Below are 16,820 nucleotides of genomic sequence, written 5' to 3' on the forward strand. Positions count from 1 at the left end.
TGCACCCCCCCGACAAACCTAGTCAATATGTCACCCTGCGCCCCCCCCCCGTCAATATGTCACCCTGCGCCCCCCCCCCGTCAATATGTCACCCTGCCCCCCCCCGTCAATATGTCACCCTGCCCCCTCCCCGTCAGTATGTCACCCTGCACCCCCCGTCAGTATGTCACCCTGCCCACCCCGTCCGTATGTCACCCTGCACCCACCCCGTCTGTATGTCACCCTGCACCCTCCCCGTCTGTATGTCACCCTGCACCCTCCCCGTTAGTATGTCACCCTGCCCCCCCGTCCGTATGTCACCCTGCCCCCTACCCGTCGATATGTCACCCTGCCCCCTCCCCGTCAGTATGTCACCCTGCACCCTCCCCGCCAGTATGTCACCCTGCACCCTCCCCGCCAGTATGTCACCCTGCGCACCCCCGTCTATGTCACCCTGCCCCCCCGTCAGTATCTCACCCTGCACCCTCCCCGTCAGTATGTCACCCTGCACCCCCCCTGTCAATATGTCACCCTGCACCCACCCCGTCAGTATGTTACCCTGCGCCCTCCCCGTCAGTATGTCACCCTGCGCCCCCCCCCCATCAGTATGTCACCCTGCACGCCCCCCCGTCAGTATGTCACCCTGCACCCTCCCTGTCAGTATGTCACCCTGCAACCCCTCCTCCTGTCAAAATGGCACCCTGCACCCCTCCCACGGACTCACTCTCTCTCTCTCTCATCTCACACCCACTTTCTCTCACACTCTCAACCTTCACGCGGGCGCCCTGTCATGTGCCCTCGCGCGCGGGCGCTCACACACACGTGTCCCCCCCCACAGAACACACTGACAGCCCCCATACACATGCTAACAGCCCCACCATATACAATGACCACCCTCATATACACACAGTGCTCTCTTCCCCCCCCGCCACACGCTGACCCAGCGATCGTTCTCGCACTGTCTTTCTACGCGCGAACACGCGAAATCACCCCCCTACACACAATGTAACCCCTACCCCCCCACCCCCGTTTAGTATGTCCTGTGTGCAGAGACCAGTGCGAATGACTGAAGGGAGTGAGTTGGAGCAGTTTGCTCGGTTGGAAAAAGCATGTGAAGACCTCAGCAGAAGCGATTGTGTTTGAATGGTGTCAGACATGAGGGGCCCTGAGTGTTATTGGTAGCCTGCAAAACCTGGGGTTTGTTCTCCAGCAGAGCAGAGAAATTTAAGGGGGCAGTACGTATTCAACATGGTGAGCAGTTTTGGTAAACAGGGAGAAGCTTCCAATAGTGGGAGGGTCAAAACCAAAGGGACACAGATTAAACATAACGTGCAGAAGGGCCAGAGGGGAGATGAAGAAATATTCCGTATATCATTGTGATTCAGGATACATCAGCAAAGGGCCGTGGAGGCAGTTTTGATAATTACTCGCAAAAGGGAAGAGGATAAATACTTGAAGGAAAAACGTTCACAGGACCACCGGGAAAGCGAGATTAGGTGAGCTTTTTCTAAGAGCTGGCGTAGACTTGATGAGTGGATGGCCTCCTGTGCTGTATGACTCTGGAAAATTAGTTGAACAATGGCTGGTGAAACACAGTCACTTAAATTATTTTGCGACAATCTGTCAGTGGACCCCTAATATAATGTGGAAGTGGTGCTTGTAGAAGCTAACCAGTTGCTGTTCCACTCCAGTATATGTTAGAAATTAGTTGTGTATTGTGGAATTGTGTCAGGTGCAAGTCTAGCCGTACGACAGCAGAGAGCCGAACAGCTCATGGTGCCGTTAATATCAGCCTACCAGCTGTTAATGATTAGATTGAATACTAGACTTCTATAGGTAACAAGGTGTGGAGCTTGATGAACACAGCAGGCCAAGCAGCATCAGAGGAGCAGGAAGGCTGATGTTACTAGACTTCTATAGTTAGTTCATGAGAGTTCAACTTTTATCCTGTGTAATTCTGGTCATTCCACTCCCTCTGCCCTACTCTTCCTCTGAAAGAAAAATATTCAATATGTAAATATATTTGGAAAGGTTATTTGGCTCATTAGAGATAGTAGGATCATTAGTGATAGTAGGCCCATTAGACCCATGTTTGCTCTATTCACAGCAGTCCAGTTTGCTCAGTCCCATTTCCCCTCCTTATCCCTGCAGTTTTGCAGCTTTGTTTTCTGCAAGTATTGATCTGAAAATGATAGTTGCTTCCTCCTCCATTGCTCCCGTAAACAGCACGTTCCGGGTTACTGCCTCTGCATAAAAATGTTGTCCCCCACACCTCCTGCCTTAAATTATAAATGTGTCCCTTAGTCTTTGTACCATCAGCTAATGGGAACAGCTTTTCTTTGTCTGTTGTATCTAACCTTGTTTTAATCTTGTCTACCTGGATCAAATTGCCCCTCAACCTCATTATTTCCAAGGCAAAAATCTCCAGCTTCCTCAATTTAACCCTGCGTAAAACCCCTCTCCCTTGGATTTAGTCGGATAAATCTCTCTCCAAGACCCTCTCGGCCTTTCTAAAGTGACCAGAGCCAAGTGCAATACTGTAGTTGTGATCTAACTAGAGCTTTAGAAAGGCTCATCCTAACCTCACCTTGTACCTTGATTCTCCCCTTGCTGTGTCTGTGTTACTAGTCTAAAATTTACGATAAGGTGATCAGTTCCCCCCCCAGAATATTGCCCAGCAGTCACTTGGTCTACAATTAGCATGAATGGGAGCTGTTTGAAATGTGATAAATTTTTAGAGGATGGGTCAGACTTCTTTTGTAAATTAATTCAAGGAATGTGACTTTTGCTAGCTGGCCCAGCATTTATTGCCCATTTCTAGTTGCCCATTGAGAAGGTGGTGGTGAGCTGCCTCATTGCAGTTCATTTGGTGTCGGGAAACTCATAATACTCTTAGGGTTGGAATTCCAGGATTTTGATCCAGCGACAGTGAAGGAACGGTGACACGTTTCCAAGTCAGGATGGTGAGTGGCTTGGAGGGGAACTTGCAGGGGGTGGTGTTCCCATGTATCTGCTGCCCTTGTCCTTCTGGATGGAAGTGGCCGTGGGTTTGGAAGGTGCTGCCTGAGGATCTTTGGTGAATTTCTATAGTGCATCTTGTAGATGGTACACACTGCAGCTACTGTTGGTGGAGGGAGTGGATGCTTGTGGACGCTTGTGGACGTGATGCCAATCAAGCGGGGACTGCTTTGTCCTGGATGGTGTGAAGCTTCTTGAGTATTGTTGGAGCTGCACGCATCCAGGTAAGTGGGGAGTATCCCATCACACTCCTGACTTGTGCCTTGTAGATGGTGGAACAGGCTTTGGGGAGTCAGGTCTATTGATTAGATGTCAAGTGGTTGTTTTCCTCTGACTGAGGTGTCTAGTGCAGTGGGGCACAATCTCATGAAGAGTCAGCCACATGGGATCAAGGTAGGAAAAATTCTTCACACGAAAGATTGTGAATCTTTGGAATCCTTTTCCTAGATTGCTCACAGTTTGGGCATGTTGAAGTGTAGAATAGGTAGATCTGAAAGGAATCAAGACACAGGGAGCAAGTGGAAGGTGATGTTGATATCAAAGGTCAGCTGGGATCGTGGGGCAAGTTCAGGAAGTTGTATGGTATGTACCTGCTCCTGTTTGACATGTTAGAAATGTTAAATGTTAGAATTATTCAGCTGGCCAGGCTACACCAGAAAAACAGGATTAACATTTTGGGTTGATGCTCGTCAACGGAACAGAAGACCTTGAAGATATAACAGTTTGATGCAATTACTGACGCAGGGGATGAGTGGGTTTGGAGTGGAAGGTGATGGGGTCACGGGGGCAACAGGGATGTGGGTGACGGTGGATGGGATCAGGGTGAAGTGCTGGAAAGGACAAGGTCTGTGATAGGATGGGAGGGCAAGAGACTGAATGACAAGCAGCTGGTACCAGGGGATTGGAGAGAAGTTGCTGTCCCAAATAGAGAGATGGCCAAGTATTAAATATCAATCCAAGTGTACAGGATTGAAATAAGTGAGTTAGTTTATGACCATTGTAGACTCGGGCTGAATGGCCTCTTTCAGCACAGTTTTTCTTTGCTGTACGAATACGTCAGCAGTAAAGGTGTGGGCAAACATATGGCTCATTATTTTGCGATATTAACAAGTAGATGTTTTCTGGAATTGTCTTAAACAGAGAAATGTTGGATCGTCCCAGTTTAAAACGATTGAGGATGAGCTGGTGAATGCACTAGTAAAGGCCAAATGTATCCCAGAGAATCATGGTGACGATATGAGGAAAATGTCCTTTCAGAGATGTGCAAGGACAGACAAGGTACCATTTGTAATCTCTCTTTCTTGAAATAGGGGAAGAGTTTTTATTTACATATCATGTTTTCCAGTTATATTGCTCATTGTGTAACTGAATGTCTTTTAACTGAGATCTATTGTGATCGCTCGTGGAACTTTTGAGTGGACACTCCTATTCACAGCTGAATACGTTCCAACATCTCTGCATTGTTAATTATTCACATTTTAACTTAAATTATAAAGGCCTAATCAGACTGTGCTGTGGATAGATCTGCTGTCTGTACTTCATTTTAAAGTGGCAGAAAGTACATTTGGACTAACTGTATGAACGTAGTGGCTACAAGAGCAGATCAGAGGCTAGGGATCTTACAGAGAAATAACTCACCACCTGACTTCCCAAAGCTTGTTCATCATCTACAATGCATGATGAAACACTGACCACGTGCCTGGATGGGTGCAGCTCTAACAACATTCAAGAAGCTTGATTGGCATCTGCTTACCACCTTCAGCATTCACTCCCTTCCCCAGTAGCACACAGTAACAGCAGCATGTGCCACCTACAAGATATGCTGCAGTAAGTCCCCTCTGATCACCCTTTTCAAACTCACAACCTCTACTGCTTAGGACAAGGGCAGTAGCTACATGGCAACCTGTAAGTTCTCCTCCAGGACCCTATGACTTGAAGTCAGACACCATCCTGACTTGGAAGCATACTGGTTGTTCCTTCAGTGTTGCTGGGTCAAGATCCTGGAACTCCCTCCCTAACAACCCCCTCACTCCAGACAGCTCACCTCCACTTCCTCCAGGGCAGTCAGGAATGTCCACATCCCATGAATAAATAAATAAAAACCTGCAGGTTCCAGGTATCATCCCCGTAAACCTCTCTAAACTACCCTCATGTTTACATCAGAGTCAACATTTCAGGTCCAGTGACCCGTCTTCAGAGTTCTGAGGAAGGGTCGCTGGATCTGAAATGTTCAACTCTGATTTCTCTTCACAGATGCTGCCAGAGCTTTTTCCAGCAATTTCTGTTCTTATTTCTGATTTACAGCATCCGCCGTTCTTTCGATTTTTATTCACATTTGTATCAAGTAAGGAGACCAAAATTGCAGAGATGTGGTCTAATTAGTACCCTGTGTAAATAAAGCATAACATGCTTCCTTTAACTTTCAATTCCTGTCATGATAACAAATAGCATTCCATTAATTTTCTGAATCAACTGCTGTACCTGAATACTAATATTTTGTACTAATGCAGTAGAACCCCTAGATGTCTCTGCACTTCAAATCCTGCAGTCATTCTCAATTTAAGAAACACACCTTTGCTTTATTCTTCCTGCCAAACTGAACAACTCCACATTTTCCCACATTATACTCAATCTACCAGATGTTTTTCCTCACTCAATCTCTCCGTACCAGTCAGCAATCTCCTGTCCTATTCACAACCTACCTATCGCATAGATTTAACCAGCAAGCCTTTGCTTTCTTCATCTAAGTCATTGATGTAAAGTGTAAAATACTGAAGCCCCAGTGCTGACCCCTGTGGGATTCCTCTTATTATGCCCTGATGACCCATTTATACATACGCTGTTTCCTGCCTACCTACTAATCCTCTACCAGTTCTAAAATATTACTTCCTACATGAGCTCCTTTGCAATTCCCATAGCAACCGCTTGATTGGCACTATGTCCACAAACATCCCCTCCCTCCACCACCGACGCTCAGTCGCAGTGGTGTGTACCCTCTACAAGATGCACTGCAGAAATTCATCAAAGACCCTCAGGCAGCACCTTCCAAACCCACGGACACTTCCATCTTGAAGGACAAGGGCAGCAATTACATGGGAACACCACCCCCTGCAAGCTCCCCTCCGAGCCACTCATCCTGACTTGGAAATATTTCGCCGTTCCTTCAGTGCTACTGGGTCGAAATCCTAGAATTCCCTCCCTAAGGGCATTGTGGGCCAACCTACAGCAAGTGTTCCGCAGCACTCCAAGAAGGCAGCTCACCCTCACCTCCTGAAGGGGCAACTAGGGACGGGCAATAAATGCTGGACCCTTGACATATTGTTTAGAAACTAGTATATCTGTGTGTCCCTCCTTCAGAGAGCTGCAGTAAATTGATTAAACATGATTTCCCTTTCACAAAACTATGGTGGCTCTTCCAAATTCCTTCTTTCTATCCATGTAAGTATAACCTCTTTAATGATTGATTCCATCATCATCTTCATGACCAATAGGCATTAAGTTAACTGGCCTATAGTTTCCTGTTTCCATCTCCCTCCCTCCTAGTATGGAAGGGCTATGTTTGCTACATTCCATTCTGATGGTTCCAGAATCTAGCAAATTTTGGAAAATTAACAGCGCTGCATCTGTTACCTCATTAGCATCCCTTTTAACACCCTTGGATAGGGAAGTCCATGGGGATCATCAAGTGTACCACTGAATGTAGTCATGTGAATGTCCAACGAATGACCCCTTCCTGTATGCACTTCATCTTGACTGATAAAATTAACCCTGCTCTGTAAAAGACCACAAAGAGCTGAGCAGTAATGACCTAGGTTAGCTTTGCTGTTCAAACCCCTGTTATCTGCAGCAAGTGTCTGCGTCTGACTTTGTGACCGTTCCCACCATATCTCAAATCCTTTTCATTTCACAGTTATTCTGCAAGAGGAAATCTCATAGTGTATAATTTATATTTTTATAATGCATTGCAGTGGAAATATTGGAGGCGATTTTAGCTAACTGTCCGGGTGGGGATTCTGCCTGATACTGTGGAATATACTGCTTGGTGTTGCTGTTAGCCGACTTCACTGCAGTGAAAAGCTAACATTGCACCCAATCCCCAGTTTCCCCGTTTGCAGCTTGGATTATGCTTTACCCCATAATGTGGGGTCTGTTAAAATGTTGTTATTTTGGTTATTTTGCAGGGCGTTTCTGCTGCTGGTCAAATTGTCTCTCTGAAACTCTGGCTCATTGATGACCTGTTGGATAAGGTCAATGAACACCTACCAGCGGGCATTAAAATACTAGGTATATGATCTTTTAATTTGTGTTTTATATGACAATTTGGTGTGGGAGTTACTGTATAAATATGATATACCAGGTTGACACAGGAAATGTGTGGGCAAACATTCATGTGAGAAGCAGGTATTTGAAAATGAAGTGGCAGATATGTTAGAGATAATGGGAACTGCAGATGCTGGTCTGGGCCCGAAACGTCAGCTTTTGTGCTCCTGAGATGCTGCTTGGCCTGCTGTGTTCATCCAGCCTCACATTTTATCATCATGGCAGATATGTTAATTGGGTATTAATTGATTTACAGCTCCCCAGCATTGTTCAAGCCTCTCACTGCGGTGACCCACGTTTTCATTAGCTAGATGGACCGCGGAGGTTCTTTTCGTTTTCATTCATGCGGGTGTGGGCAATGCCCATCCCTAGTTGCCCATTAAGAAGGTGGGGGTGAGCTGCCTTCTTGAACTGCTGCAGTCCATGTGCTGTGGGTTGACCCACAATGCTTTTGGGGTGGGGGTGGGATTTCCATGATTTTGATCCAGCAACGCTGAAGGAATGGCAATATATTTCTGAGACAGGACGGTTGGTGACTCTGAGGGAAACTTGTAGGGGATAACGTTCCCATGTATCTGCTGCCCTTGACCCTCTGATGTGGAGGTTGTGTGTTATGGGAAGTGACATTGGAGGAGCTTTGGGATATAATATGGACCACGAGGACCACAAATAAAACTTCTACTTCTACTTCTGATCATCTGCATAAGTCAGAATGGTGCAGAGGATGCCATTCGGCCTTTTGAGCTGTGCTGGCTTTCTGTAGCACAATCCAGTCAGTTCCAGATCGCAACCTACTGATCATCATATGGCACAGGGACAGACCCTTCAGTCAGGCCGGTCCACGTTGACCATTATCCCAAACTGCAATTGGCCTGTTTCCCTCCAAATATTTCTCATTCATGTACTTATCCAAATACACCGACAACTTCCTCTGGGAGCTCGTTCTACACACAAACCACTGTCCGTGTTTAAAAAAAAAGTTACTCACGTGTTTTTTAAATCTTTCTCCTCCTTTAAAAGATGCTGCATAGCCTTGAAATTCCCCATCCTAGGGAAAAGACCCCTGCCATTCGCCTTAGATAACCAGGTGTGGAGCTGGATGAACACAGCAGGCCAAGCAGGAAAGCTGATGTTTTGGGCCTAGACTCTTCTGTAGAAATTCTGATGAAGGATCTAGGCCCAAAATGTCAGCTTTCCTGATCCTCTGATGCTGCTTGGCCTGCTGTGTTTATCCAGCTCTACACCTTGTTATCGCAGATTTTCCAGCATCTGCAGTTCCTATTATCTCTGACATTCACCTTATCTATGCCCTGCATGATTTTATGATAGTCGATCTTGGTGTGTTAATTTACTCAGTGAATGTGAGCAATAGCTTTCTCTGTACCTCTCCAAATTCATACCAGGTGTACCAATGAACAAATAACAAAGCACAGTGCAAATAAAAGAAAATTGTCTGAATGTTGAGGGTCAGATAGTTGATATGGGTGGCCTCTAGTCACTAGTTTATAAATTAACCAGGTTGCAGTTGAGAAGTCTTCCCATAATAGCACTTTGATGACGTTCACTGTCTAAGCACATTTTTCAATTTCCATCCTGCATTTTAATGTTTCTGTCGGTGGAGGCCGTTTGGCCCCATTGAGCCGCCTCCTCCATTCATTAAAATTGTGGCAGATCTGATTTCTCCTGCCCCGCCTCCAATGCTGCATTTCCCTCCATGAACAAAAATCAGCAATCTCTCTCCTGACTTTCCTCAACGACTGAGTGCCCTTTGGAACTCCAGAATTCCCAATTCTGAGTGATGACATTTCTCCTTCTCAGTCTGAAATGGATAAGCCCCTTATTGTGAGAGTATGACCCCTACCTCCGATCTAGACTTCCCTGCTGGGGGAAACGTCATCGCCACACCTAGCCTGGTAAGCCCTTTAAAAATGCTTACATTTACTTTAGATCACTACTAACTCTTAATTCTAGAGAATGACAGCCCAGACTGCTGAATCTATCATAGACATGACCTGTTGCAGAGTTAAACCCTCATGACTCTGGAACAGAGGGTGACCAGTAGCCAATAGCAGCCACTGTAAATTTCTCCCTGGTCAAAACTGGAAGCCTTCATAAGGACACTCACTGAGTTTGTGTGATAGGCAAAGGGGAAAACTAGGGATTAAGGTAGCATTGGGGTATAAGTAATCATGAGGATGGGTAAAGGAGGCATTGGGAGACACAGGGTAAATGAGGGTCTATGGGATGGGTACAAGGCATAAGGCTGCACAGGTTGGCATAAGTGGAGCACCAGATGTGCCAGGTGAATGGAATGAGTGAAAGCTGGAGGAATGTCTCCCATTCCTAGAGGGAAGATGTGCCAGGTGAATGGAATGAGTGAAAGCTGGAGGAATGTCTCCCATTCCTAGAGGGAAGATGTGCCAGGTGAATGGAATGACTGTTGCAATTTCCTTCAGTTAGGGAAATTGAAACTCTGTACAGTCCTCCGGAGCTCTGATTCTACTTCCCAGGGTCGGTACTCAAATCTAGGAGAAATTTCTGTTCCACCAACTCACCTTCCGAAATATCTGCCCTCACTTTGTTTTCCATCCAGAGGGATGGGCTAGACCCGGGAGTGAAATGGGAAGTTCCCTTGGGAAGGCCTACCTCAAGGTTCCTGCATGTGTTAAAAGTTTAAGATCAAGATTCAAACTGAAAACACACCTCTTGCTTTCACCCCGTCACTCTCAGTCCCCATCCATGCTAACCATGTATCCACCCCCTCATGATCTTTCAGCCATCCTGTGTCCAGCTACCCATGGCCCCTCATACTGCATATGCCCCCAAATCTACCTCATGGCTCTTGATACCCTTTTACAACCTAATGCCGACTCATCCCCACCCATCACTCTTTGTCTTTCCCTTTCCATGCCAATTCACCTCTTACCAAGTGTGCACAAAAAGTTATTTCCATTGATGTCACCTCTCTGTTCCTTTACGAAAGTAAACATTTCACCCCAGTCCTCAACGTTTCAGGTAAACAAAATTTTAAAAGCAGTTGGATCTGTCCCATCCAAATGATAGGACCTCTATTGTGAAATTAATTATTTGGGAAATCGGCCATGAAGCACATAAACTACAATGCCTATGGGAATGGTTAGAACCATAGAATTTTGCACCGTTTGTAGTCCCAGTGAGTTTTTGTACTTGTACACAGAAGCAACTTTTTTGCAATCCCAAAGGGTGCCTCACCTCCTCCACAGATGTTTTGGGAACAGCTATCATGAGGTGGCTTCCCTCTAGGAATGGGAGACATTCCTCCAGCTTTCACTCATTCCATTCACCTGGCACATCTTCCCTCTAGGAATGGGAGACATTCCTCCAGCTTTCACTCATTCCATTCACCTGGCACATCTTCCCTCTAGGAATGGGAGACATTCCTCCAGCTTTCACTCATTCCATTCACCTGGCACATCTGGTGCTCCACTTAGGCCAACCCGTGCAGCCTTATGCCTTGTACCCATCCCATAGACCCTCATTTACCCTGTGTCTCCCAATGCCTCCTTTACCCATCCTTACGATTACTTATACCCCAATGCTACCTTAATCCCTAGTTTTCCCCTTTGCCTATCACACAAACTCAGTGAGTGTCCTTATGAAGGCTTCCAGTTTTGACCAGGGAGAAATTTACAGTGGCTGCTATTGGCTACTGGTCACCCTCTGTTCCAGAGTCATGAGGGTTTAACTCTGCAAGATCGTGTTGGTGAGTATTGATGTGAAAAGACTAATACCAGGGAGAAGAGCATGAGGGGAGACCAAATAAAACATGTTTTTCAAAATCAAACGTAATGAAAATTACAGGGCAGCACAGTGGCTCACTGGTTAACACTGCTGCCTCACAGCACCAGGGACCCAGATTCAATTCCACCCTCAGGCAACTGTCTGTGTGACGTGTGCACACTCTCCCCGTGTCTATGTGGGTTTGCTGCAGTTTCATTCCATTGTCTAAAGATGTGCTGGTTGGGATGGATTGTCTATGCTAAGTTGCCCACAGTGTCCAGGGATGTTAGGTTAGGTGGGTTAGCCGTGGGTAATGCAGGATTACAGGGATAGCAAAGGGGGATGGGTCTGGATGGGATGCTCTTTGAAGAATCAGTGTGGACTCAATGGGCTAAAAGGCCTGTTTCCACACTGTAGCCATTCTATGATTCTATAAAATTGCCAGCAGATTGGTCTCATCAGATGCACTGCTTTCTTTTTCAGGACTGAAGAGAGTAACTGGGAGATTCAACTCGAAGAACACCTGCGATGCTCGGACCTATTTCTATATGCTCCCAACTTTCTCCTTTGCCCACAAAGACCATGACAGGCAGGATAGAGAGTACCGTCTCAGCAGTGACACACTGAGCCATGTCAACAGGCTGTTAGCCAGCTACAAAGGGACGCACAATTTCCACAACTTCACATCTGGTAAGGGTCCAAGAGACCCCAGCGCTAAGCGATACATCATGGAAATGTATTGTGAAGAGCCATTCGTGAGGCAGGGCATGGAATTCGCTGTTCTGAAGGTGAAAGGGCAAAGCTTCATGATGCATCAAATTAGGAAAATGATTGGATTAGTGATCGCCATAGTGAGAGGTTACGCCCCTGAGTCCATCATGGTTCGGAGCTGGGGTGAGGAAAAGGTTGATGTCCCAAAGGCTCCAGGACTGGGGCTTGTATTGGACACAGTCCATTTTGAGAAGTACAACAACCGTTTTGGCAATGATGGAGTTCATGAGGCACTGGAGTGGCATGACATTGAGGACCAAATAATGGGATTTAAAGAAGATCATATCTATCCAACCATCATCAAGACTGAAATTGAGGAGCAGTCCATGGCCAATTGGCTGAGTACGTTACCAATCCATGATTTTACTGCCACAGCATCAGGAGTTCAGATGAACGAAAATCACACCAAGGTAATGACAACAATCTGTCCTACTGCCAGGAGCTAATGGTGGCAAAGTGGCACTGTTGGTAGATTACTGAAGCAGGCACCCAGTCTAATGCTCTGGATACATGTTTAAATTTCCCAATGGCAGCTGGTGGAATTTACAGTATTAGAAATCTGAAATTGAAAGCTAATCTCAGCAATGGTAGCATGAAATCACTGAGGGTTGCGTAAAACCCCACTTGGTTCACTAATGCCCTTTAGGTAATGAAATCTGCCATCCTTACCCAGTCCGACCTATATGTGACTCCAGACCTACAAAAATATGGTTGACTGTCAACTCTGAGAGGCAGCACACATCACTCAATCCAAGGCCAATTAGGCATAGACAATAATTGTTTAGCAGCACCAGCGACAACTCTCAAAAAGTGTACCTTCAATTTTTTTATTTATATTGCACATAGGATGTAGGTGTCACCAGTTGGGCCCACCATTTATTGCCTGTCAGTCGTTGCCCCTTGAGCAGGTAGTAGGGAGCTGCCTTCTTGAAACGCTGTGATTAAAACTTTTACAACGCAGAAGTTATTGTAGGCTAAGTTTTATTGGATTTCTGTTTACCAAAATTGCTTTTGGGGACTTTTGGAATATTCTTGCCAAGAATATTCCCAATGTTCTCCACCTTCAAACCATCTACATGCAAACATGCACAAATATATTCAGATGCTGGTACCTGCGTAGTGATTATAGATGTGAGATTAGATTATTTACTTTGATTGTAACAAAAGTGTGAATAGTTAAAGCTGTCTGTCCTTCTGTTATTGCCTGTGCAGTCTTTGTGGCCTTATCTGGATCAAAACCCCCCAACACCTTGAAACAAATTTTATACTTGAAATCTTGAGAGATTTCACTGGAAGCGATAATTGGAAAAATGCCCGGAGGGATAATGAGAATTCTGTCAGTCTGAACTATCAGGGTCTGGAACCTTCTACATCTACAACATCAGTGGAAGCTGATTCCCCAAATAACTTGAAAATCGAGTTTGACGGGGGCCTGAAGACAGTGGGCTCTCGGAGTTATCGAGCCACTGATGTTTAAATGTTCAGATCTACGGCAGTCCTTCATGAAGAGTGGATGATCCCCAGTTACTGTAAATTTGTTGGTATTGGGCAGGAAGCTTTTTGATTTCAAAAAACGTCCATGTGAATGCAAATGAAAATGACTCTGAAGAACAATTTATTTTCATCTCGCCCTTTCAATTTGTGATTGTCTGGTGCGAGTTTAGAGCCTTGTGTCACAAACTTATCAAAATCTGACGAAGAAACAGTGATATTAATTTGGGTGAATGTCAGATACAAGGGTATCTTAGTTGTTTTTGGATAATATTAAAGCTTTTATTTCATTCACTCATGGGACTTGGGCATTGCCGGCTGGCTCAGCAGTTATTGACCAACCCTATTTATCCTTGAAGGTGGTAGTGAACTGCCTTTTTGAATTGCTGCAGTCCATCATCGGTGTTCGTCTTCTCTGCTCCCAGCACTGTATGTACAACGGCTTTTTCTGATATCAGCTCAATATATTTTCTTCTCTAGGTTTGATTGCTACTTTTGACATTTTGTAAAAAAACAACTCAAAAAAAGTTTGATTGTGACAGGTGTTAAAGGTGGGTAGCTTTGCCAAAACTTTAAAAATAATTTCACTTTCTTTCAGTCAATTTTTACAGAATTGACTGGCCAGGTGTGGGATAGGTGTTGTACTGTTTGGAATCTCCTTATTCATTTTTGGGACGTTGGCTGTTGTTAGTTGCTCGTCCGCAAACCGTGCTTTCAGAAGAAGGTGGTGTCCTCTCGAAACACGATGTACCCATGTGGCGAAGCATTGGGTAGAGAATCACAGGATGTTAACCCGGTGATGCTGAAGAAGTGGCCAATTTGTGTTCGTTTTGGGATGGTGATTGTGAATTGAGGCGATGGCTTTCCAATGTGCCCTTCCTGGTGACAGTGTGGAGGGAGATCCTGTTATGTTGACATGACCTTGGCAAGTTGTTGGATTGCATTCTACTCTAACTGCGAGGGCAAACACGCAAGAGGTGGATCAGGAGTAGTCTATTCAGGCTTTTGAATATGCACCAGCTTTTCACATGTCAGTCCCTGTCGAACCCCATGGTACCCTTTGGCTCCCTCAAGAATCTGTATCCCACCTCCACTGCTGCTTGGGTATGAAGGTTCCACAGCTGTTTGCATGGCAAGGTTCTCTGTACTATGATCAGAGCCAGTGATCGATAGATTCCAGAAGCCTCCATTGCAGATGGACCTCGGAGGATTGCACAGCCAAGGGGAAAAAAATAAGTTGGAGGGAATATTGGCCATGACTTCTACTTTTTCCGCCCTCCTCATCTGTATCTTAAATGAGAGATCCACTATTTTAAATTGTTCGAGTCTAGCCCATAAGGGGGAAATGGCCGCTCAGCATCCAGCCTGTAACTATTAAAATTAACGCATTCAGATCTTAAACGGAAAATGTTTTGTTTTCTCATGATGAATAATGGTCCCTTTATTTAAGGAAAGACATCATTTCATTGGAAGCAATTGAGAGAAGGTTCACTTGGGTGATGGCCAGTGTGGAGGGTTTGTCTTAAGAGCAAAGACTAAACAAGTTGGGATTCTACTCACTGGAGTTTAGAAGAATGAGAGGTGATCTCATTAAAATCTATTGTATTCTTAAGGGGCTTGATGGTAAATGCTGAGAGGATGTTTCCCCTCATGAGTGTCCAGGACCAGAGGGCACAGTCTCAAAATAAAAGGACACCAATTGAAGACTGAGATGAGGAGGAATTTCTTCTCTGAGTGTCTTTGGAACTCCTTGCCACAGAGAGTTGTGGGATCAGAGTCCATGTGTATATTTAAGGCTGAGATAGATAGATTTTTGATCAGTCGGGGAATCAAGGGTTACGGGGAAAGGGCAGGAAAGTGAACGTGAGAAATGTCAGATCAGCTGTGATCCTATTGAATGGCAGAGCAGGTTTGAGGGGCTGAATGGCCTACTCCTGTTCCTATTTTGTATGCTCTGATGATTTTTTAAAAATGGAAACTATTTTCCATAACTTTTATGTGTTTTGGTGATGACTTGACAAGCATTCCCTGTCCTTCTCTGCTTTCAGAACGTGATGGAAGATTTGGATGAAGGCAGCGATGGAGGTGACTCTGACTGAGTTGGTGGTAGAGTTCGGACTTGCAAGTAACAATTCTACAGCCAGCTGGTGGGAATGAAGACTAGAGACGGCAGAGCAACGGTTGGAAGTCTCTCCTTGCAGTGTTTGTGCAAGGTACATGAATAGGCTACTCTGCAAAGTGAGAAGGGCCCCAAGTTGATAAGTTTTCTGTTTAAATTTTAGCCTATTCAGATGATTTAATTTGGTGATGTACGTTTTCCTTTGATTTTGTTTTTAATTGTTGCTCAGTTGGAGGTTTAAAGGAGCAATAATTTTTATAGGAATTTGTTTCCAATTTAAATCGATTGTACATTACACATTGCAGCGGTGAGAGTAGGAGACAGGAGATGCACAGAATGATACAGTGCAACAGGGGATCATGTACATAGCTCTGAATGGAATATTCAGTTAGTCCTGTCTCCCTGCTCACAACTCTGCAAATTTTACCCTTGTAATTTTAACCAGTTTAGTTTAGAAAATTGCTTGCATGCAAAAATTTCAACCGACTGCAAGAATAAACAAATTAAGGGGACAACTTTCTAACTTCACTGTTACTTGGATAATCATGCCTTATGTTGATGTTACTTTCATGCATTGGTAGAATAATGGATCTGAGAATCATTGCTTCAGTATGTGAACACAGTCAAAGCTCTATTGTGTCTGAACTTCAGGATTGTGTCGCTGTGCGGCATCTAAGTGGATGTGATTATTTAAAAATAATAAAGGTGAAAGAAGTTCACCCAAAATGCATTCTGGAATTATTATTTTTTTTCCAACAATATTTTCATTATTTGTTCAGGAGATTTTATTACACTGTTTTTAATTTGCATCGATGTTTCTGTAAATAGGAAGAGAAGGAAGCTATTCAGTCCCCAAGCCATTCATTGATTCATCTGTGATTTGTACCTTGAACTAGTTTATCAACCTTTTCTGAGTCTCCTTTGGTTCATTAGCCCCAAACAAAAGTATTAATCTTGTTACTGAATACTTAAATTGACCGTCAGCATTCCCAGACACACTGATCCATCCTGTCCCATGCTATTGCCATCCCTTGTGATTTCCGCTCCTCCTAATTCAAAACCTTGGGAGAGGCAAGAAACGAGGACAAGCCTGTAAAATTCTACTGTGACCCATTGACGCAATGCGATTCGATCTGGGGAAATCACTTTAGTCCTGAGAATACTTTGCATTTTCTGTGTGTCAATCTCTGACCCAGCTAGAAACAGATCTACCACTTGCTGATAAGGATTCAGTAAATTAGCACCCACCGCACAAACAGACAGGCTGTTATAGAGCTAAATTGGAGGAAATTAACAAATAGTGCTGTGAGTTTCCTTCTAATTCTTAGAGGTGATGGGTTTGGAAGATGCAGGAGTGGTGAGC

At 44.8% G+C, this 16,820-nt stretch overlaps 1 protein-coding gene across 1 annotated transcript in view; it reads left to right on the forward strand.

The window, feature by feature from the left end:
- pus1 (pseudouridine synthase 1) overlaps positions 1–16,183 on the forward strand; it is a 21,680-nt gene extending 5,497 nt beyond the window's left edge. Inside the window, exons 2-8 of the mRNA XM_059655178.1 lie at positions 269–474; positions 1,365–1,475; positions 1,712–1,781; positions 4,138–4,275; positions 7,179–7,281; positions 11,560–12,257; positions 15,387–16,183. Of these exons, the coding sequence (XP_059511161.1) occupies positions 269–474; positions 1,365–1,475; positions 1,712–1,781; positions 4,138–4,275; positions 7,179–7,281; positions 11,560–12,257; positions 15,387–15,437 (1,377 nt within the window). The 3' untranslated portion in view covers positions 15,438–16,183. The remainder of the gene's footprint in view (positions 1–268; positions 475–1,364; positions 1,476–1,711; positions 1,782–4,137; positions 4,276–7,178; positions 7,282–11,559; positions 12,258–15,386) is intronic.
- Positions 16,184–16,820: the final 637 nt, after the last annotated feature.

Source organism: Stegostoma tigrinum, chromosome 26 (genome assembly GCF_030684315.1).
Source record: "Stegostoma tigrinum isolate sSteTig4 chromosome 26, sSteTig4.hap1, whole genome shotgun sequence".
In the NCBI taxonomy this organism is placed as follows: Eukaryota; Metazoa; Chordata; class Chondrichthyes; order Orectolobiformes; family Stegostomatidae; genus Stegostoma; species Stegostoma tigrinum.